Below are 24,191 nucleotides of genomic sequence, written 5' to 3'. Positions count from 1 at the left end.
TTTGTATAAGTCAAAACGTTTTTTTAGAGGTAGTGTGATCCAAGTTTTCCTTCTTCCTTTTTCACATATCGAGGTGTAAAATATACAAATAAACATTTTTCGCGGTAATTGAAATTCTACGATAATAACAATTTTTTGAAGATATGATTCAAAAATGGCCAATGGACACTATTTATGAAAGTAGTTGAAGCCCAATTGACCTTTGATGTATATACCTCAATGATAATTTTTCAAAAATAGACTGAAAAGTGGTCGGTGAACTCTATTTATGGAAGCCATTGAAGCCCAATTAAACATTGATGTATATTTCATTGAAATTGCACAATTGCTCTTAAAATGAAGTGATTTTTAATATTTGTCATTCAACAACTAAACTTATCTATGGCGAGACATAAGTTCTTTAGAAACTGAAGTTATAATTAAGTTGTTTAGAATTTGATTAGCACACTGCCACAACAATTTGTGCATATCTACTTCTCAGAATAATCAAACAGAAAACGTAGACATAGACATATTTTCCAACCGAGTAATGAATCAACCAAAACTCATAGTGTAATTCCTCTACAGTTTAAGAAGAGGTAGGTTAGTTTAACATCAAAACTGGAGTTGATTTCTCAGATGGTCACTCAATTAAAGATTGTTATCTCAGAAAGTCACTTTCTTTGTAGTAGAATATCGGGATTAAGAAGAAAGTAGACTTTCTTAGATAATAACTAATTACTGATCGAGTGAGAAATCAACCCTCAAAACTGTGTAGAGTGCTGTCTATCAGAAGTAAGATGCTAAAGAGCTGAATGGAAAATGCAAGAGTTACTGAAATAGGTTCTAACAACTTCACATGACATGAAAAGGTATCCTTCTCAAGCCTTGCATATGCATCTAATTGTGACAGAATCTCAAGGAACTCGATGAAAATTCGCGTACCTCTGAGCTTAATTGCCATGAGATTCCCAGCGAGGGGAAAACAGAGATATGCCAAGTTAACTGGATTTTGAGTTGATGATTATTCATCTGTACTGATGCCTATTCTACAAACATTAAAAAATTGAAGTATCAACAAAATAAAGGTTTAGTGTTCAGGTAAAATCAAGTCCAAGAAGTCACCTTCACAGTAAACTTACACTAAACAACTAATTGAGGCTTGATAAACCCCTTTCTTCATGGTATGTCCCTCAATACAATATTCTGCTTCAGTTAGTAACTTTTGAGCATCCAAGAAATACAGGTTGATCAGTTTTTTTTTTTTTTTCGGGATAACCATGGTGTCAGGGCCAACTTGTGCACTTACACAGATGACTTTCAGTAACTTCACTCCCTCTTTCCCAGTACAGACATAGTTTCATTGTGCATAGAATTAAAAGGCCCACATAACTTGTGCAAGAGAAAAAGAGCACGTAAATCAGTAAAGTACTAGTTCAAATAAGTATGATGGGAAAAGAGAAATAACATCACTTTGTTGTCGATATTTTAATTGTTCATGAACTTGAATTCTTGAAAGAAGATTGCCTTGCCAAATATTACTATCTGAAAGTGCGTAGAAGTAGAACATTCTAAGTGGAAGAGTATCAATCAATTCTCAAGATGTTCCTTGCAGCACTTCTCCAGCAAAGTAAAGGGCTACACCCCCTCACCCCAACCGAAATTTAGCAATTTCCCATCAACAGTAAGATATAAAGGAAGACACACGGAGTAGAAAGATACTGTTTTACCAGGACTTTAAACATTTTTGTTTGTTATGCTCAAGGGATCATAAAAAATGCTATACAACAAGCAGACTTATTATAGATGGAGAAGGAATAGTTCACATTGCATGAAGTAGACAAATGCAGTAGAGTATTTTTTATTTCAAAGCAAACTTTTAACTGAAGAAAAAAGTACCAAAATTGTATGTAACCAGGCATTTGTATATACACGAGGCAACGGAAAATAATAAAAACCACTATAACCACTACTATGCCTCAACCCCAAGCTAGTTGGGATCGACTCCATATTTCTCCACTTAGACCCGTCTCAATCCAATAGGAAAAGAACACAAAAGTATTAAAATGAAGCACTCGTGTGGTAGATACAAGGAGGAACAATGAAGCTGCAACAAACTTCAGACGACTAGAATAGCCAACAAGAACCTCACATCGGTTGTAATCTACTGCATCCCCTACACTCTATCCATAAACAAAGTGATTCCTGTACAAAAAATGAGTTTCCAACAATACTTTAATGAAACTTAGACTTGATATAAGTATGACAGCTGCTTGATTTGTTAATTTCATTATCCACTTTCTTTGGAAATGCTTATCGCGATGCAACACTGTGCTGAGGTATTTCAAAAGGCTAGAACAATAACCTCCTTGGCTCCAAGCATTAAGATAAGGTAAGAACAGAACAACTTTAGTGAAGGCACTTTGTACCTTCACAAATAACTAACCAGATCACAAGCAACACAAGACATACCACAACATCAATGGCAATGATAACACGTACATGGCGACACCACTTCTTTTGGAAGTTTTGAGAGCTTGTTATGTTCCTTACCAAGCACAACTCTTTCTGTGACATAATTGGAATAACTACTGTATCTTGATCGTTCGTATCTACTAGTTCTGTTGAGTTTCGGTCCTCCTCCAACTCAGCATCTCTGATAGCAATTACATGATCATTCCTTTTCTTCTTTTCTTGTCTACTTGGCTTTCCCAACAACAGGGCATTTGTTGAATCACCACCCTCAACAATTTTCCCAGTAGCATTGTTACATGGTGAAATAACAGGAACTAATTCTCCTTGTAAACAAATCGAATTTAGATTTGACATAGTCCAGCAAGAACCCTTTTTCGCCACTTTCCTAAATTCATCCTTTAACTGTTCTAGAAACCTTAGAACTTTATCATTACCAAGATCCTCATCTACAATAGCAAAGTAAACATACCCTTCATCTTCCATCAAAAACCCAAAAGTTTTCTTAACCATAGTTTGAAAATACCATTTATGAAAAGGAGGAACCCTTTCCAAACACAATGCAGCCAAATTCTCAGTCTCATGATCTCCACCATTATATGCATATATAAGTTGACCTCCTTTAGATACTGAACAATAATAAACTGAATTTTGTACAGAAGCCATCTGCTAATATACTAAAATTAGCCAAATTCACAGTGCAAAGTGTGAAAAAGTAAAAAAAGCTCAGATTTTTGGAGAGATTTCTTCAAGACCCTAAACAATCAAGATTGAGCATAACAAGTAGCCAAGACTATTCGTAAACTAATGCTACAAAATCCCAAAAAAGATAGAGAAATTCAAAGAAATGGAGTACCAAAATGAGGGGTCGAGATCAAGAATAAAGTCCATCAGTGTACCTATTTAGTGGTGAAAGGACAAACCCCATAGCGTTTCTCAATGAATCCAAACAAGAAAAGTTCAAATCTTGGAGAAAAAGCAGATCGGAAAAATACAGAGAGTATCAGGTCAAACAGGAAACAAAAATGGAAAAATACATATTAATGGTGTACTGAGGGAGTTAACTTGATGATGAGACAAAAAAAGAGGAATTGACCAAGTCAAATGGACTACACTAATAAAATTTGGACTAGTTGATTAAATTAGTAATACTAGTTGGTAAACATTGAGGGGTAGTTAGATTGCTGCGCAGGCCGCAGAGCGGTTGATATTAATAATACAGACATTAGTTATAAATATAGATATTACTAATGTAATAATTAATTACATTTTTTTAGTTATGTAGGAATTAGGCACCTTTCTATTTGATCGGTAGGGGTGTACAAAATCGAACCAAATCAAATCACAAATTGAGTCAACTCGAAAAAAAATCCGACTAGTGGTTTGGTTTGACTTGGTTTGGTTTTGGAAAAAAAAAATCCGACTATATTTGGGTTGGTTTGGTTTTAACTAAAAAAACCAACCCGACATTATATATATAATTTTAAAATTTTATTTTATACATAAAAATATTTACTTTGATATAATTTTTAAATATTTCTTATACTTTTTCATAGTTTTTATCTTTTAATATATTATTTCAAGTTTGAAACTTAGAATTATGAATGAGTCAATAAAGATTATAGTTCACAGATGTTGGTAATTATAATAAAGCTTAATCAAAATCAAATTAATACTAATGCAAAAAGGAAATCAATTCAACACTAAGAATGACAATAATATTGAATATTAGTTCTTTAATTTTACATTGGTTTAGACAATTAAAATACATAATCTAATTTTAATTTCCTTTAATATTTAGTCATGTAACTAATACTTATTAAACTTAATTTTAGCATGATTTAATACTTTTAAATTATGATTATTTTCATTATGACTTGTTAATTTGCAATATTTGTTTTACGCGATTTCATTATTATTATTTTTGTTGGATATTTTAGTGTCATTAATCATATCATATTGTGTTATATTTTTAAGAAACATCTTAGATAGTTGTATTTTGGTAGGATTAAAGAAATATTTGAAGTACAAGTAAATTATATGTTTGTATGAATACAAAAACCCGAAACAACCCCAAAAACCCGAAAAAATCCGAAAAAACCCGAGGTTGAGAAACCCGAGTTTTATTGGTTTGGTTTGGTTTATAAATTTAAAAATCTGACACAAATAGTTTAGTTTGATATTTGAAAATCCGAACCAACCCGGTCATGTACACCCCTATTGATCGGTAACCAAACTACCCTCAAGTGTTGAAAATACTTTTATGGTTGGAAGTGATTTTATAAATAAGAAGTTACAGATTAATAATAAACTATTGATGCATTAGATAAAAAAGTATTGATAAAATGTAATATATTAGGGAAAAAAGTCTCAAATATATTCAAACTTTGACCGAAATTGTTGTAACATTATCGAACTTTGGAAATGACCTTTTACCTCCTGCACTATTTAATAGTATATTTTTAAAGCATATATGTGTCCATGTGGACATCATAAATATTGCATCATTATAAATAGTAACGTGTCCACGTTGACACATAAATACCTTTAAAATATACTATTAAATAGTGCAGGAGGTAAAAGGTTCTCCATAAAGTTTGGTATCGTAACAACAATTTTGACCAAAATTAAAGTATTTTTCAGACTTTTTCCCAATATATTAATTCGTAGTATTTACACAAGGAAAAGAACAAAAGTTGGAAAAACACTTTTTGATGTTTACAATTGCATTCGTTGTCCTAATTTGAAACTGGCAATATAATAAACTTGTTTAAAATAAATTAATTGGGGGTACATGTAAGGGAAATAGAAGGGCGGTTAGTAGGTGAGAAATTGAATTCTCATCAATAAGTTAAATTTTAGATAGTCAATTAACTGAGTTATTATGCACCTCGTTGCATAAAAATCATACATTGAAGCTTTAAAGATTATTCATCACGATAAGTTGATAAGCACCGGAGGCAGAGCAAGTAATTAGCATGTCAAGCAATCGTACTTGTTGATTTTATAGAAAATATATGATCTAAAATAGTTTTCAGTTGAGAAGAATCAACATATAATTGAGTACATTGATTATTCTTGAAAGTTCTAAACATTGACTAATTATCATTAAAAAATCTAAATGAAAGACATACTCCAATATTGTGATTGATTAAAGATCATAAATAGGAGTATGTTAATTTCTTTAAGAGGTCTGTAAATAAAAAATGTAACTAGTAAAGTGATCCGGATGGAATAACACTAAAAGAAGCTCTTTGCTTTGTATTTTAAAAATCCACTAAATATGTATAAATTATTAATTTAGAACACGGTAACTTTAAAGTACAAGAATCATGAATCCATAAACTTCAAATTGCTCTCCTCTACGCCTAAGCACAACATAGTATTATCAGGTACAACTCTATTAAAGATTACTATACACCTTTATGACTCAGAAAGGTTACATGGTACAACTCTGCGGATACTTCAACAATCTGTATACTTGCCTAAGGATTGTTTGAGCTTCTTCTTATCCCAGACGGCGAAATGATGCAAGCCTTAACCTCATATGGTGATTTAAGCGAGCCGTTCTGCCTCCCATTTCCTGAGGAAGTCGAAACTTCATGAGCCTGGCAATGAACTTTGATCTCAGAAAGACTGGGGTATTTTGGAATCCGAACAAAGGGGCAAGCTCATGCTGTCATATTCATCCTGCAGTTTCATCCCTATCATGACACCTAACATGCATCAAGCTGCATCACATCTAGCCAGCGTATGGCTAGTATTTTTATCTTCCCTAACTTATGAACATCAGACTGAATCACTTGGCTCCAGCATAGTGTCATGGCTCCTATTTCTTGAGACGCTGTCGTGGTCAACGTTATCACTTTCTTCTTCATTAGACAATCTGTGTTCCGTTTCTTCTGGCTCCTGCATAGTGTCATAACTAATATTTCTTGAGACGCTGTTGTGGTCAACGTTATCACTTTCTTCTTCATTAGACGATCTGTGTTCCGTTTCTTCTCTGGGTTCTGGCTCTGAATTTGATTGACCTACTTGAGGATCCCCACAACACTCAGAACTGCTTTGGTGAGATGTTTCATCAGCATCTTGTTCACTAGAAGTACTCTCAGTAGTTTCTGAGCTTGTATCAGGTGTTTCAGTGCAAGCGTTAGGTGGAGCAAGGATTGATTGGCGGCAGAGGGGGCAGGTGTTGTGGGCGGCTAGCCAGAGGTCAATGCAAACCATGTGAAATGTGTGCCCACAAGCAGGTATTTGTTGAAGCTTATCATCTGCTAGGTAATCCCCTAAGCACACTGAACATCTGTCCAGGAAAGATCAAACTTCATTAGAAAACAATGTTCAAATATTTGAGTTTTTGTCTCTAGGATGCATGTCTGTTAAACCTTCTGTTTTCTTCACAATATGTAAATCTAAATGTGCAATCTATATAAAACATTTATTTCATTTGTCATTGCTTGTGAACAAATGAACTAAATTAGCGAAGAAAGTTAAATTAAGAGAAGCTAATCAAGTAGCTGATCTTCTTGCCGAATTGGCCTCTCCGAATGGATATAGTACCCTACTATTACTCTTTTCAACATCTTCTGAAAGGATGAGGGGACCATTTCAACCTGATAAGTAGAAATTGCCTAGGATAAGAAGAAGGTTTGACGACAAGGCTTATATTTTTGTAAGTTGATCTAAATAATTAGTAATGAAAGAGTTCTTGTATATATAAGTCTCTTTCTTTTTTGAAGACTGTATGTAACTGGCTTGTGTACGTCTTTTGGAGGCAAGGTTATGCCCCCCTCTTCTCTTTGTATTTTGCAAATTGATGAATGGACTAAGAAGCGGTATTGCCAGTACCTTACACCAAAGGTACCATGCCTAAGGTGATGACAAATTTATAAATAAGAAAAAAACTTCGCAAATTGATGTGCAATTATAGATCATACCTTGAAAGAGTTTGTCAATAAGAAGAATTTCAAACTGACATTTCTTAATGTCCAAAAGAGTAAATCGCTGTTTACTGTTATCTCAAACATGAGTTGAATTTCATAATAGAAATGTAAATGGTGTTGCATTTCCCAGCAACAATTGCTACAGAAACCACCATCAGAATTACTAAAGGTGTGAGGATATCCTGGTTTTAAGACCAAAAATGAAATATGCTGCAAGATTACATTCTGAATTTCTAGAAGTGTGAGGTTTAAAATAGAATTTGGATACAAATGGTATGTTTTCACGTATCTAGAAGTGTGAGGTTTCATTCATATCTCAAGAATACATTCTGAATTTTTACATCTGCAGATGTGTCTAATATCACTACCAAAGTTACTGCAGATGCTATTACATGGATTTGGAAAACTTTGCCAGGCTAAAAAACTGTAGATGTGTAGATTGAGCAAATAGTGTAAAAAGATATTATGGCTTAATCCTTTGACAGAGTAGTTTCGGCTCAAATCCTGTATATGTGTTAATATATTTCACTCAATAAGAACAAATAGTTGATGCCAAACCCCATAAATCAAAGAGTTAAGGTAGAATCTCGAACTCAAATCCATAAAGCTCAAATCTTGAATCCCCTGTCTGACTAACTGTTTTTACTTTTGAAGATAAGATTATACCTGAATCCCCCTATTCCATGACATTCATGAACTTGACATAGCTCACTTCTCATACAAATAGAGCAAATAGGGAAGGGGCTCATTGATTTGGGAGATGTAGGATCTAGTGATATTAGTTGGCATTTATTACAAATTGAGACTCAATACTGATGCTACATACGCCCCTTTACCCTTATTACACTTGTACCATATATTGTAATTTACGATTCTCAACTAGCTATTTCTCGGAGAAAATCAGCTAACAGTCTAACACCTCCCACGAAACTCTCAAAGAGAACAATCAATATTCCCAATCTACCACAATTGCAGGTTGGATTCTACATCTAATCTACTGCAGGTTGTATTGAAAAATCAAACAACATTGCATCACATATTTTTGTCCTCAGATGACTCCAAGAAGCCGAGAAATGTTGAGACACACACTTTTGTATGGCCAATTTAGCCATCTCACTAATATTGTCTCGAATCATGTATACATATGCAAAAAGAACTTAAAAGGTGTATACAACAACAACAACTATGCCTTAGTCCCAAACAAGTTGGGATCAGGATCAGGGGCAGGGTCGGGGTCGACTATATGAATCCTCGGTTCTCCATTTAAGTTCAAGTCATGCCATCATCCTACTAACTTAAAAGATCATAAATTGCATTTATCATAACCCATTACTCTAAATTTCAGATCTGTTGATTCATTGCATAAGAAAAATTAAAGAGGGCAAACTTACTGTGTATCTTTGACAGAGAAACTCTCCTTGAAGACAATAATAGGCAACATCTCCCTCACTTCCTTCTTCAATCCCATTTCACACTGGTAAAACCACAATCAACAAAACCCCAAAAAACAATAAGATTTTAAATCTTAAACAAATTTTAAAAAAATTAAAAAATATCCTTTTTTTTAACATACCCTTGAGAGTTCATCGGATTCATTAGCAGTGTGCAATGTGGATGTCCTCATCCGCAGTGAGGACCAATCGACTCTCTGACGACGAAGATAAAATAAGTAGAATAACAGTAAGAGTATAAAAGCAAACAAAATAGGGACTGAAAAGATGAAAGCTTGATAAAGCTTCAATTGAGCTAAAGCTTCTGAGCAACAATTAGATGAAGCATTATGATAATTATTACTGCTTTCTTGATGTGGATCTGGGTAGCCTTTTCCAGTAAGAGACATCGCAATCAACAACAATGGCGGTTAATATTATTCAATTTTAACACAATTTGAACAACACCCACATGAAAAAATGGAATCTTTGGTAAGAACAGAGAAAAAAAAAAGGATAAAGAAGAGAGAGAGAGAGAGAGATGGATTTGGACGATTTGTTGGAAAGATTTGCGCAGTTAAATAGAAGGTGAGAGTCATTGAATGCAAGAAAATCTGGAATTGGAAATTGGGAAGTAGTAATATGTGGGGCCTAATTACATACATGGACAAAAATAAAGTATTTTCCTCCCTAAATTTAGTTTGATGATCGGGTCGGTATGATATGGTATGGTATTGAAAATTTCGATTAGATAATACTCTTTCTATTAGTTGTAAAAAAAAAAAAAAAAAATTGGAACTTTTTTTATTTGTTCAGAATAATTGAATTGTTCAAAATTTAAGATGGATATTTGAATTACATATTTGTGCTTTCTTTTAATAAAGTTTGATATTTTTTAGAAGAGTTTAAGTTTTGTGCACCGTCAGTGTATAAGAATACTTACAAAGTTATATATATGATTTCACAAAGGATAATAATAAAAAATATGGTTTAAATTATGCCCTTAAATATTTTTCTTAATAAGTATGCACAAATTCAGAATGTGGAATAGAAGTACATTTTTGGGTTTAATTTGGTATCATATCAAAACTAATTTGGTATGATTTGGTAATAGAAGAAGTATACGTACACCATGTATGATTTTTTATTAGATGGTCCAAAATATATTTATTAGTAAAGCTTTTTAAAATATTGGATTTGTAATTTTAGGGGTTCCTTATATTTATCAGTATAGAACTTAAAATTCTAATTTTAAAATATGAATAATTTGATTTTAGCACACTATTTAAAATTTAACTAGGGACAAACTTCAAGCCTTGTATGCTTTGTTGCTCCTCCTTCTTACAAGTACTTGTATGGGATGGCTTAAATGTATAAATTGTTTGATGTATTTTTGACTTCTCTATGCATTTATCTAAAAAGAGTTTTGATTTCTATGTTTTCTATTTTCAGTTAGAAGGTATACTATAATTTAAAAAGAGTTTTAATTTCAATTATTTTTCCTTCCTCGTTTTCTCTTTCATAAAATAAAAAAACCTAACTTCCTCTGATATGAAGTTAAGCTTTGTCATAGCCTAACTTCAAATTAATATCATGTTTGAATATGAATTGCAATCAAACTCCATCTAATTTCAAACATAAAGATTTAAAGTTAGGGTTTGCAGAGCCTAGGTCTAAAATGTAAACTATCATATTTATGATTTCAGTTCCAGACACATATGATAAAAAAATAGGAAAAAATATATGAAATAGCAAACTATTAATTCAAATTAAATGTTATAGTCATAGTTTATTTTATTTGTAATTCGCAGCAAACATCCCATTTTTTTGCCATCTGATTCGGTATACAATTAGCCATTTTATACATTCCGGTATAAAATGCGTTTGTGTTTGTATAAAGCGAGAGAAAAGTGTATATACAAATACAAATACAAATACAAATAAATATATTTTCGTTCTATACACTTATAATTATATAAATACAGATCTTATTATACAAATTACAATGTATAAATGAATTTATACAAAACTGAGCAATTTGTATGAAATTTGATGTTTGTAGCGAATTATACAAATCAAAAGCTCCATAACAAACATAAAATTTGTTATAGAGCGCAATTATGCAAACCATAGCTATAACATACAAATATGATTTTTATGTTTGTTATATGTGAAAGTTTCTCTAAAAATTATTTCTAAGGCAATTAAAATTTAAATACTTTATAAACTTTACTTATTAAATATAGTTCCTACAAATGAATCTGAACCGTCATAAGTAAAGGATTGATAACTGCTAAAAAAAAACAATATATTTCATATAGTAATTGAGTAGATTTAGATATTTTTCAAAAATTATTTATTGGGAGAAAATTTATAAATAGTTACTATAATTTAGAACGTAATTACGAAACTCAACTGTATATTTTATTTATCCATATAATTTTTTCTTTAATTAGTCTCAGAAATTAAATAACATATTTTTTCTTACAATTTGTTCTGAATTTATGGATATTCATAAGATTATCTTTTTCAAACATGTAATCAACGTACGTATTATGCTCGCCAAATTACTATTAATTACTTTCTCAAACAGTTTATTTATTTAAATAATAGACATATAAAGCTAAGCAAGATTTTCTTCTAGATATGTTTTACCATCCACCATGGTCAAACTCTAAGATTAATTAATGTGTCAATTAGACAAAAACCATTAATTAGCAATAATCTTATTTAATTAAGATCAAGTTCATACACATGTTGTCCACATTATACTTATTTAATTATTCCAAAAAGGGTTGTTGTTATACTTATCCTTTAATAACTTGTCTTTTTCCCCTCTAGTGTACATGTGTTTGGGAGTAGAATGTAGGTTAATGGTCCCTTATATATTAATTATACAAATTACAAAATATTGATCTTCAATTAAGACATCTACAAAATAAACTAATTGATGCATGAAAAATATCTTGACAAATATGAATGATAATTTGTTAGGTGGGAAATGGGAATTAGACCTTAGGATATTTTCCCACACGAAATAGTAGTTCACATTATGAAAATTAAATATTTCTAATAAGACAATGCATGATTTTCTTTAATAATTCACAGCTTATATAAACTTAATCGAATTAGCGTATTTGTAATCTTGTATCATCTTTCATTTAGAACTAATAAGAGTTAGTGACTGGTCGTAGATTTTCTTTTCCTCGAGGTTTCAATGTAAAATTGTGCATGTATTATGTTTTTTCCATTATTATTGCTTTTATTTTTGTTGTCTCATAATATCCCTTGTTTAGTTATTTTCTTAACCATTATGTACACTTTGTTCAGTGGCAAAGTTAATCATTTCTAAAAACGTTAAAGATTGAATTATATATATCATCTAAATAGTATATCTTAATTTATTACTTCGTGTAATTTTCTATTATAAAATGTTCGAATCATCACCATCTAACCAGGGGAGATTTTGAACTAGAAGCCTATTCGTATTTCCCTAGGTCGCAGTTTCAAAATGTTCGAATCGTCACCGTATAATTTTTATCCCATTAATACTAGAGATCTAATTTGTGTTTGGCCAAAAATTTTAAAAGTGTTTTTTGAGAAGTTGCATTTTCAACTTTTGAAAAGAAGCTACAATTTAAAAATAGGCTCGATGAAGCAGAACATAAGTAGGATGAAATTTGACAAAGCGAGTTAAAATTTAGTAACTTAAGATTAATCTTATTTTTCGTCACCTCCTTTTTTAATCATTCTTTTCAAACCTTCTGAATGAAAATCCTGAATCCACCAATGTATCTAACCACCCTTCATCATATAATTCTTTGAGTTACTATCATTATAACTCTTCTAAGTTCTAAATATCCAATGCAGTCTAAATTGATAGGTAGATAATTATTTTATTAAGATAAAAATGAATCTCAAATATCTTCATTGTAATTAATATGTTGTGATATCTTGATGGAAAGGGACTTAATTATTTGTTTTTGCTCAGAGTTTCGTGCTCCACGTTGCATTGGAATGACTTTATTGGTAGGAAAACAGATAAACGTAATATGGTTAATTATAAAATGTGTATCATAATATTCCATATTAATTAGTTGACTAGTTCAAACATATAGATATCGATAATCTATTTTATTTTAAGAATAATAAAAAAACAAGCCAAATCCAAAATACCATATCTGTACTTAGATCATGAAGTTCTATTTCTTCTATCGATCTTATTTTATCACTACTAAAAAGTCGATTACAATCGTTCATCAGAAATTTAGGATTTTCTAATAAAAAGTTCATCAAATGAGTATATTTTTGAAGAATTTTCGATAAAAAAAATCGTCTAAATTGACTAATTTCTAACATTTTACGGTTAGAATACACATAAAATTCAAAATTGTTCCATATATATACAGCTAGCACGTCAATTATAATTTTAACATTTGTATCAACTCTGGTCGTTGCATTGGAATATTGACTTATATCTGCAAACAAGATAAACTTTAGTATTAATTATGAAATATCATACTAGATTTGGTTGACTTAATCAAATATACATATCCCTAATATAATCTAACGTGAATTTAAGAACAAAAAATATATAATAAAACTATATATTTATTCCCACAAAAGGCCAAACATGCATATAACTCCTTTTAGTGACCCTTGCCCTTTCCAATTTTGCCTTCTGGGGTTAGGGTTTCCCAAAAAGAACTAACAAGAAAACAGAATATGCTTCCAATATACCAACACATAATTAGAGGTTATGTATGAAAAGGGGTAAAGGTATATACATGTATTGGCCTTTGTTAGAATTAGAGGCTATATACCTACATGCATGTATTGGCCTTTGTTGGAATTAGAGCTTTTAAAAGACCTGTTTGGGAGTGTCGTTTTTAGAAATAGACTTTGCAATGCACGAGTGAAATTAATGACTTCAACACATGTATTGAACATCGAATAGAAAATCAAAAAAAGAAAAGAATTAGAGGTTATGTTGCTTTCATACTTAAGAGTTTAATGTGTGACGAGGTTACGACTTATGAGTTCGTTGGATTCAGTAATTTTGGTTCAAATTTTGTAATTGTTATTAAATATTTTCAACAATAACATATCTAGTGTAATTCCACAAGTAAATTTGGGGAGGGTAGTGTGTACACAAATCTTACTCCTATCTAGATAGGTTGTTTCCACATTCAAATAGATCCTCTGGTCAAGTAAGAAAATTACAAAGCAGTTCGGAAAAAAAATGGGGCGAGAGTGAAGAAGTCTACCATAATTCGTGCCCTGATCTTCGTAACCTCGTATTTAAGCTCATGTCATCGGTAAGAAGCTAAAGTTGCGACATATCATGTTTAATCATCTCTCCTCAATATGGCCTCTTCAATCTAACTGCCTCTACATACATCTCTTGTACTCATCCATTGCCAACCTCTACCCCTCCACATTAAGGCATTCATGCATCTCGTTCATGGAATATGTACAAATTATTAATTCAGAAGACTTAAATTTCAAATTCATAAACTTCAAATTTTAACTCGATTTCTATGTATGAAACCAAATCTACCATTTTACGTACCTAGATCCAGGAAATCTATTTTTTAGTTGATCTTCTCTTTTATATATATACTGATAGAATATTTTTAAAAATTCAAAGGATAAGCATGACAAGTTTTTAAAGTTAATTAAAAGATGAAGGGAAACTACTAGTAACATTTTTTCAAACTTCAAAAAATAATGGACATAGGGAAGGTTTCATCGTGCTTCTACGGTTATATGCGGCGACTTAACATTGTTTAATATGTATTGCAATTTAATAGTATTAAATTTAGCCAAAAAAATGGCTTAGTATAATAAAACTGATTTTCTTAATTAGTTGATGAATTTGTTATTGCAAATTGCAAAAAAAATTAAGGGTGAGTCAAAATCCACAACGTGATCAACATATATTTTAATATCTATCCATTATAATTTATAATTAACTTTTTCTTTTCAGAAACTTACACATTCTCGAGTTTTAGAATCTCATTAACATTCAACATGCTAATTTGTTTGTATCTATTTACATTTATTTTTAGTTTAATAAAATAATGTGTGTTTTTTTTGTAAGAGATTTCTCGTTTTAGACAAAGAGATATATGACAATAACAAATAAGAAACTTTTTTTTAATATTCAAATGATAAAGTTAATAGATAATTGAGTGTTATCCATTTTGTGAGGGAGGAGAGGGAGTGGCTTAACCTCCTCCTCTCCCCTTGTCCTTTTACATTAGTAATATTTTATCGCGTAGTGTATTGATATTTATTGTTGCAATTGTTTTGTATCTTGTTATTTTATTGTCTTTTTTCTTACAATCCTACGTCAGATACTTTTCTTTTGAGCTGAAATTCTTTCAGAAACAACATTTCTATCCTAAAAGATATGAACAAAACCGGTGTATATCATACTCTCTCTTCAGACTGTGGAATTACGTTGAGTATGAGTATGTTGTTGTAATCTTTTAAGCTCATAGACGGTAACTTATGTTTTGATCGTTTCATCACTTATCGGGAAAAAAATGTTTTAAAGAGTAAAATAGCAAATATAAAAGAAATAGATTACAAAGAATTTTAATTTGTTTGACTTCCAATTTAATAGAAGTGTCCATTTTCTTCAAGTAATAAATATAACTCAATAAACAAACACGGTGATAAAACGTATACGAATATACTATATAGTACGAAAAAAACAAGAAATCTGTAGACAGCTGGCAATGTTAAACCTTGATTAAAAATAGTACTTAAGAAGCAAAAAAATAATATTAAAAATAAATAAAGGGGTGGGTGGGGGTGAGGTGGGGTGGGTATATGCTAATTTAGGACAGAATAAACCTTATTGCCATAAATCTCAACTTCTTGTTCCAAAAAATAATAATTAAGACCCCGTTGTATCACTTAAATATAACACGAAAAAATCTCTATTTAAGGTCATTTGAATAAATTGTATTACTTAAAAATAATATCGAAGATTTTTGTAGAATTATTTTCTTTTATTCAAATTATAAGTGAGTTGAAAAATTAAATTATTTAATATTTATATAATACTCTCCCCATAATTTTTATTTTAATAAATGTCACTTTAATGTTGAACTTATATTTAGTTTTGGTATTTCTAGGACTTTATTACCGTATTTCCTGCATCATAAGCTCTATTTAATTCCCCACGCACATATTTCTTTCTTTTAACTTTTATTTTTAATGCTAAATTACCTTAATTGATTTATAGTTGGACTAAAACTAGAAAAAATAGCCATAATACATAAATATACCTTTTAACTTGACTTTATCTGAGATATTACACCCTCCAACTTTGGATGTAGACAAGTAGATGTTTAAACTTGTATAAAATTGAACAAGTAGACACACACGTCCTACTTGGCAGAACGCCACGTTGGACACAAAATTGCCATGTAGGACTCCATTTACAACGAATGTGTCTATTTGTTTAATTTTATATAAATTTAAGTATCTATTTGCGTACGTCTAAAGTTAAAAGGCATAAATATCAGTTAAGGCCAAATTAAAGGGTACGTTTATACATTACGCCTTTTATTTAAGAGTCCATACTATATATACAACTAAAAATCTAAACAAGTTTCACTTCTTGTCTCTTGTCTGATGGATTTTTCACTAAGAAATTTCAACCGTTCAAGGAGATCCATGAACAATTTTCACTACAATAACAATAATTGGGAAGAAGTGTACGTAATGAAGCTTTTAATAATAAAAGCTTGGAGTATTATTCTAGTGAACGATACTTTCCCATATTCTACGAATATTTATCGTGTGATCGTGAACGATGAGAGCGGAAGAGAATTCAAGACCAGCAGGGGAATAGGGACACCGGCACCAGTGTGGAATGAGGTAATTGAAATATGTTTTAAAAATTATCCTGTTAATCAGGAATTAAAGTTGATGGTGGTTCGCGAAAATTGCTATAACGATCCAGGAACTTCTACGGGTGAAAAAGTGGTAGGAAGGGCTACAATTATAGTGCCAGGTGTACAATGTAAGAGGGAGGGGGTCGTTGAATTAGTGAAACTTGATGGCGTTGAAAATAGGGTGAAAGGATTTATTAGCTATCAAATTTTGCTCACTAAGGAGAGAAGACATTACACCAATATAGACTAGGATTTTTTTTCTCATCTTGATTAGTGTTAATTAACACTTATTCATCTTGATTAGTGTTAATTAGCACTTATTAGTGATTTTCTATTTTCTCTAGTGAAAGTTAGGGTTAAGTTTTGCAAGTTTTTCTCTAATATTAGTTGGAATTAATAGTTTGGTTCACTCCATTGTCTTCTATATGTTGCAATAGGAGTTTTTTTTGGATTCAAGTCATATTACTTTGTTTCAATTTGTATTATTTGGACATGCTTTCTAAAAATAAAAAAAAAATCATAATTTAATCAAATACTTTATTACAACTTATAGTACTTTTAATTTAGTTTAAACATGTAAATTTTATTTCAAAAAAGGTTAAAAAATCATTTGTCTAAATTCTCACATAACATTAATTAGTTTGACCCAATACTACAAATTAATCCATGAGTGACCTAATTACCATGTAAATATGTTTTACTTATTAATACATAAAAACTTAAACTCATATGCTTAACTGGTAAATACAAGTAGAGCAATACTATTGAGATATGAATTTCACTATATATCTATATATCTATGTTACGTATCGAAAATACTGAATTCAGTGGACGACCTCATAGTATACAAGTTCCATCTGCCTTTGGATATTAACTTCGTGTGAATGTCATGATGTGAAAAGAGGGCAATAAATACAACAACTTATTTCACACATCTACTAATTAATGTTTCATAACAATGTGATCTGTTTACATGACAAACACAATGAGAGCATGTGCCTCTAAGAAAACGTGAATCCATGATTTGATTTAAATTTAACGAGTTCAACCTATAGGATTTAAATTTAACACATCTACTAATTTATGTTTCATAACAATGCGATCAAGTATAGAGCTAGTTGTTTACATGACAGAGACTATGAGAGCACGTACCTCTAGGCAGATGCAAGTCGATGATTTAAATTTAATGAGTTCAACCCACAGGAGCTTACCATGGAAACCATTACACTTCAGAAGTTAGGTTAAGAATTTAGTACTACTTCTTTAACTAAGTTATTTCACACACACGTTGATGTATGTGCTCTATGTCGAAAATGATGGATTCAGTTAAACCCGTTGACTATATAAAGAGATACAGGGGTAAAGCTTCCCCACCTCATGTAGTCGTCGTTCCCTAGTTCCCCCCCTCATCACTTCTGGCGAAGCTGCGAGTTGATGAGCAAGCGAAGAACTTTGGGAAAAATATTGAACTTCATACAAGTACAGAACTGCTAGACTCCCCCAATTCCTATTCACAAGCAATAAGTATTAGCAGAAACTTTTTAACACATTTAAACTACAATTATCAATCATGCATCCCTGGCTTTAACACTGACTTCTGTAAGGGGTTGGAGAAGAGTCTTCGGGCTTGGAGGACGGGTACTGAACTTACGAACCAAGATCGTAAAACATGGCAGAAACACTATATAAAGTCCTGCTATGATGAATGGTACAGCAACAAGCCAGCCCAACATCTGAAAAAAGTTGTCCAAAGTTTATTTCTACAAGTCAGTTAAAGAATGTGAAGAAGAACAACAAGGAGCATACGTTTCGACGAGCTTACAACAGCATCAGTTTTAGCAATTGACAGAAAAATAATCCATCATGCAGAGATAGATATGTAAAAACTGTACACATAGTAAAAATATGAAATTTTGCGCACCATCAAGTCATAAATACATATTTCACACATCCATGCATAACATGTGACTCTTTGATAAGTATTCAGGATGAAGGAAATGAATGCTTTACAGAACGTCAAAGAACGACAAAGTTATATCCAACCAAAAAGAATGGATAACAGAAAAATGCCTTTTCTTCTTCTTTTGGTACTTATAATGCAGCATGTAGTATAAATGGAATAAAGAAGCCCGGCAAAACTTCCTTTGAAGCCTCACCAGAGAAGATGATACTGATATAAGAAAGAAAGGAAGGAAGAGATGCTCGGATGCAAAAACTTCTTCACTTACCGCACGGAAAATGCTGAGCAAGACTTCCTTTGAAGCCTCACCAGAGAAGACCTTTTTTAGTGCATCAGCAGTCAAAGGAAAATGAGGTCCACCAGTGATAAACTCGCCTAGGCGTAGAAATGGAATCATCAGACTGCAAAGTGGAAGGCAGAGCACTAAGTGAGGACTTAAGCATAAATGAAATTACAAGTTTACTGAGACGTTGAAAGCCTGACATAATAGAGCTTAAACTAAAGAGTGACAGATCACAGTGTAACCTCGCTGGGACTACCCTCTGACTTGCTTTATTGAACACAAAGCAACACAACAATCTTTCCTCACCTCAAAGCAAACATCATCTACCACACAGGCAGATTACGATGGGCACACTAACCTACCCAGCTGGATAAAGCATCATATTCAAACCCTTGCGAAGAACTAATTGATGTTATTCCTAAAACGTAATGGTGAAGAAAATTCAGGCCCAACAGTCGACACCCCCCAACACAAAATAGGGTTGTACATTTTTCACCAAAGCATAGCTTCTCAATTACCTACGTTAAATTCTCAAACTAATGATTTTTTAAGACTTGAAATGTATTTATTTATTCAATAGTTTTTGTTAACCCGAAATCTCTTCATTGTCATTTCAAGTACACTATTAAACCGGAAAGTATGCAATGATTCCTGGAGCATAAGGACATTTACTTGCACACAAAAAGCTGTATGGTTGCAAATCATGGGACTGAAAAATGAAAAGAAATCACAACTTTTTGAAGCTTCTTCTCAATACAAAGTTTTAACATAAGAGAACCCTATCCCCCCCCCCCCCCCAAACTCCCTACCCCTGGCCCAAAAATAAAAAATAAAGAGAGAAATTACTCCTTCTGACACAGTTTAATGATGAAAGGGAAAAAGATACCCACATATATTATGTCCAAATGGAGGCATTCTGCAATTGAAAAAACTTAAAATCATGTGGGACCACAGATTAACAAACGCATAGCGTTGATGCTAATAACCAAAAGCAGAACATGATGCCACATCCTTGTATGTTTCCCACTTCTCACAACCCACAGATATTGTTCTACAAATCCTAGCATAAAAGTGGGTGACAAGAAGCATGTGAAATACTAATAACTATGGCAGAAATAGATGTTAAACTGATAACAAGAATCCCTATTTTATAATACACATGTCTAACTACACAAGAGATCTTGGACCAGGTAGGGGGCATAATGAGAATAGTCTTTGAGGATAAGATCAGGGCTCTAGTAGTAACAGCAAAACAATCAAACAACTGAGCTAATACCTCAACTCAATAGGAGTAGCAATGAAGTTAGCCAACATCATCGTAGGAGCATGACAATACGATCCCAACAATGCAATAGCGATCCCACATAGGAATACAGTGACACCTGTTGAGAAAAATAGATTGTGCATAAGTTGTACTTGCTTAGCAAAATTCAATAGGATTTAATCAAGCCAGAAGTCAACTCACCCAAATATTTCTAGCTAGCAACAAAAAATTGAACTGCAGATTATCATTTTTCAGTTTAAAAAAGTCTGTAACACAGAGTCACAGACTGTGTTTACATCAATTTACATGTATTTGGTTAATTATTACCAACCACGTTTCTCATCACACACACATAGATCTGTCTAAAAATTTCAGCAACATTATGGTCGCCAAACTAAGTCCACATATGGTTGCCGTTGCGCTGCAGCATAAGCATATCTATGGCTACGTGAAGTGCAATCAAATCTTCTAAATTACATGATTCAGTTTGATAATGCATAGATGGACTTAGTTTGATAATGCAGAGATGGACCTTCTTCATCCCACAGAGAATTTAAGGGAGTTAAACAACGCAGCACATGCAGGGTGTACCACATGATCATTGAACAAAGGAAAAGGTTTGAGAGCTAAATCAGAATTGATGATCAGAAGGGTGGTTCAGCGAACTTTTATGAGTATCAAAGGTGGAGGGCACATTGCAGATTTTCTGAAAGAGGAAGAAGGTGGAAGAGATATATCAGGAATATGGGGTTCAAACTTCAAAGCTTCACAATTTACTGAAGATCTGTCTCAGATTGAAGCAAGCCAAAGGAGGTGACGGTCAACTGCATGGATTTCAAAACTAGAGACAAACTTGGGGCAGGAGAAAAACAACTATACGCACCCCCTGCTGGAGTTGTTCATAGTCAAGAGGAAGATATTGAACAGCTGTCTCTTTCTCAATACATAGTTGTGTCGGCTTCTTGGGAAAGAAAACCCAGATACTTCATCAACTAAGAACATTTCCATCATATAACCATTAAAAAGAAGTAAAAACATGAATTTACACTTACGTTTCTAGATGATGATATTCAAGCTAACCAAACTGATACCAAAGGAATAAGTACAAAAGCTGGCTTTGCTCCAGACAGCATATTAGTTCCACAGCATGTCCCAAAAAAAAAACCTCTTTGAACTTTGAAGGAAGATAATTCAAACATCAAGCCTATGCATATGGGTGCTCTTAAAATGACATTGAATGGCAATTAATCAATTGCTGACCAATTCATAGGACCATTAATTCCAAATCAACGTAGAATTTCAATAAGTTGTAATATGTACAAGCATATCGGTTTTTATCCCAATCATTAGATTCACTTCTACAATCCCAAAAGTCCATAAAACATGTTGAAACCAGTAACGATGAAGTCTCCCAGAAGTGTTTGGAAGATTATCTATGAGAAGGCTATCAAATTACCATCTTATAATATAGTATTTCATTAGCATTTTGATTTTGCAAGGTTCAAGCCATTTCTACTTCATTAAAAGAAACTTCACTGATTTGACTTATTAATAATTCTTCTACCTTTGTCATCTACCTGCAATTCAACACCCCCACTTTTCTCAACACATTGATTAAATAACTGAATTACAGTCAAGAGAACCTTCTATTTTGTCATAAAATTATGTCCTAGGAATATATGATTTGGCTGCATAGTTAGAGATTACACCACGAACTTAAGAAAGTAAACAAGAAATGCTTCCGTAAAAATGAATTTACAAAAACAGGGATTATAAGAACTAATTCCAGCTTAACAGAACATACCACATATGGGAAATACCCCAAAGGTGATTCCGAGAGCCGCAGAGAATGCCAACAGTTTTGGCTCTGCTCCCCTTAAAGCAAATCAAGAAAACCATTCATTGTAAAAATCAGTAAAGCTTCTTACTTGCATTCTTGTCATTAGAAAATTACTAGTAATTGAATATTAATCAGACACTTGATTACAAAAAACTCACCTAAGGTAAAGCTTACAGCTTGTTTGGATGGTTGTTACATGTTTTATTGTATCCTATTGTTACTTTGGAAGTATGTTTTGATTGCTACTTAAATTTTATTGTATCATATTGTTAAATTTGTTGTTATGTAACAATGAAAAGTAAAACTTTATGTCACAACCGGTTTTGTGTGATTGCTCATTACCCTATTTCTTTCCCTTAATTTATTACTCCCCCTGTTTCAATTTATTTGACTTACTTTTCTTTTATTCAATTTCAAAAAGAATGTCTCTTTCCCTTTTTGGCAACTCTTTACTTCCAACTTTCCACCTAACATATTTAAGAGCACAGGATTAAGGACTTTTTGGTGCATTCTACATATGTTTAGTTTAAAACCACAAGATTCAAAAAGTCTTATTTACTTTCTTAAACTCCGAATCAAATCACAACCCGACAAACAAATTGAAACAGAGGGAGTATTTAATTACCTTCTACTTTACCATTTCTTTAAATTGCTGGTGAGTGAGATTATAAAACGGAGAAGGATACAAAATGCAACACAACAAAAATACACAATGAAATGATACATAACAACCATCCAAACAAGCTATTACTAATCCAAACTAGTTCTAATTAGAAAAATGCACTCTTTTCTCCCTGAAAAGACCATAAGAAAGAGAAGGGGAAAAGGGTAAACGTTAGCTACCTTTGGAGGATGTGATAAAGAGGATCAACGATCTTGTTACGAGTCCAAGAACCAATTTTTGATACAATCTGATTAACCATCTTGTGTCTTCCTCCTTCTCACTCTTTCTTCACTTTAAAGTTTCAACCTTCAATTATCCGATTTAACACCAACCCAAATCCACAAATACAGTTATAAAGAGCAAAATAATTGATTCACAGATAACGAAGCCAAAAGAAAAACAAAATTGAGCCCCGTAGGTGGTGGATCATGTAGGTTTCGTTGAACAGAAAAAAGGGATGAAATGTGAATAAAATTGAAACAATAAACTTTGTGGATATTCTTATCTTCTGGATTTGTTTTACGTTTTTCAAAGAGAATTAAATATAGGTGTACACGCCATCAATAGCTTTCACAAAAGTCTTTACTTCAGCTGCGGGGGATTTGGGGTTCTTGATTCAACAGGGAGGAAGGGGAGTGAGGGTGTATCAACAAATTGAAAAAAAGAAGCAAACGACGTCGTAAATGGGTACGTGTTTGGTTTGGTGACAAGTGGAAACAAATTATCTTTGTATATTTGTGGATGAAAATTAGACAAGGGATGTACGATAATGACAAGAGGAAGAAAATCAAATAAATACAAAGTGCACAATTTAAAAAAAAAAAAAAATTTAAGAGAGAATTATTAAAACACCTGTGAATTTGGCGCAGATTATCACCAAATGTTCTCAAACTCTTGTAGAAACATGGAGCTCTTAGTAAAAAATCGATAGAAGTGTTGAAAACACCCCTAAATTTGGTGAGAATTCAGGGATGTATTTCACTCATGTTATAAGATTGGAGTGTATTTATGTTTTGTTAGTCAAGTAAAGGGGTGTTTTTAAAATTGTCAATGCTTCGGAATAAAGCTAATAACTCACGCCGAGTTTAAGAGTGCTACCAATACTTCTCTCTTTTTATAATCGTGGTATCTGAGTTTGTCAGATACATAGTCAAAAGGGCCGAAGGGGTGCAAGGTGGTACTTTCATTGAAAAATTACACTATATAAATAATAAAAAAAAATTTTTTTACATATATATGAGTTGTCGAATCTCTCCTTAATCATTCAGATATTTATTCAGATTTGAAAAACAAAGGTATTAAACTTTTGGATGCTATTGCTTTTGCCTTGAGAACATCTATCATCCCTTTCCTTCGTCCACCAAACATATGCTAAAAAGTGTCATACATAAACACTTCTACAGCTTTTCTGCTGCTGCTATCTTCAAACTTATACAATGAAAT

General features: G+C 32.3%; 3 protein-coding genes across 3 annotated transcripts; all 3 read right to left on the bottom strand.

Annotated features, from left to right (window-relative positions):
* Positions 1-1,815: 1,815 nt before the first annotated feature.
* LOC125828378 (phytolongin Phyl1.1) lies at positions 1,816-3,473 on the bottom strand. Its single transcript, XM_049507697.1, has one exon. It carries the CDS (start codon positions 3,115-3,117, stop codon positions 2,389-2,391), a length of 729 nt encoding a protein of 242 aa, XP_049363654.1. The 5' UTR covers positions 3,118-3,473; the 3' UTR covers positions 1,816-2,388.
* Positions 3,474-5,716: 2,243 nt separating this feature from the next.
* Positions 5,717-9,323, bottom strand: LOC125828330 (RING-H2 finger protein ATL7). Its single transcript, XM_049507647.1, has 3 exons — positions 8,968-9,323; positions 8,786-8,868; positions 5,717-6,754 (listed from the first exon to the last, which is right to left on the bottom strand). Exons 1-3 carry the CDS (start codon positions 9,232-9,234, stop codon positions 6,241-6,243), a joined length of 864 nt encoding a protein of 287 aa, XP_049363604.1. The 5' UTR covers positions 9,235-9,323; the 3' UTR covers positions 5,717-6,240.
* An 8,798-nt stretch (positions 9,324-18,121) lies between these two features.
* LOC125828384 (uncharacterized) lies at positions 18,122-23,375 on the bottom strand. The gene is made up of 6 exons (XM_049507703.1): positions 22,928-23,375; positions 22,049-22,119; positions 20,257-20,362; positions 18,966-19,098; positions 18,333-18,470; positions 18,122-18,244 (listed from the first exon to the last, which is right to left on the bottom strand). Exons 1-6 carry the CDS (start codon positions 23,005-23,007, stop codon positions 18,209-18,211), a joined length of 564 nt encoding a protein of 187 aa, XP_049363660.1. The 5' UTR covers positions 23,008-23,375; the 3' UTR covers positions 18,122-18,208.
* Between the last annotated feature and the right edge of the window lie 816 nt (positions 23,376-24,191).

The sequence above is a fragment of the Solanum verrucosum genome, unplaced genomic scaffold (assembly GCF_900185275.1).
Source record: "Solanum verrucosum unplaced genomic scaffold, falcon-dt-bn FXZP01000102.1, whole genome shotgun sequence".
Classification (NCBI taxonomy): Eukaryota; Viridiplantae; Streptophyta; class Magnoliopsida; order Solanales; family Solanaceae; genus Solanum; species Solanum verrucosum.
This window is presented reverse-complemented; position numbering and strand designations above follow the sequence as displayed.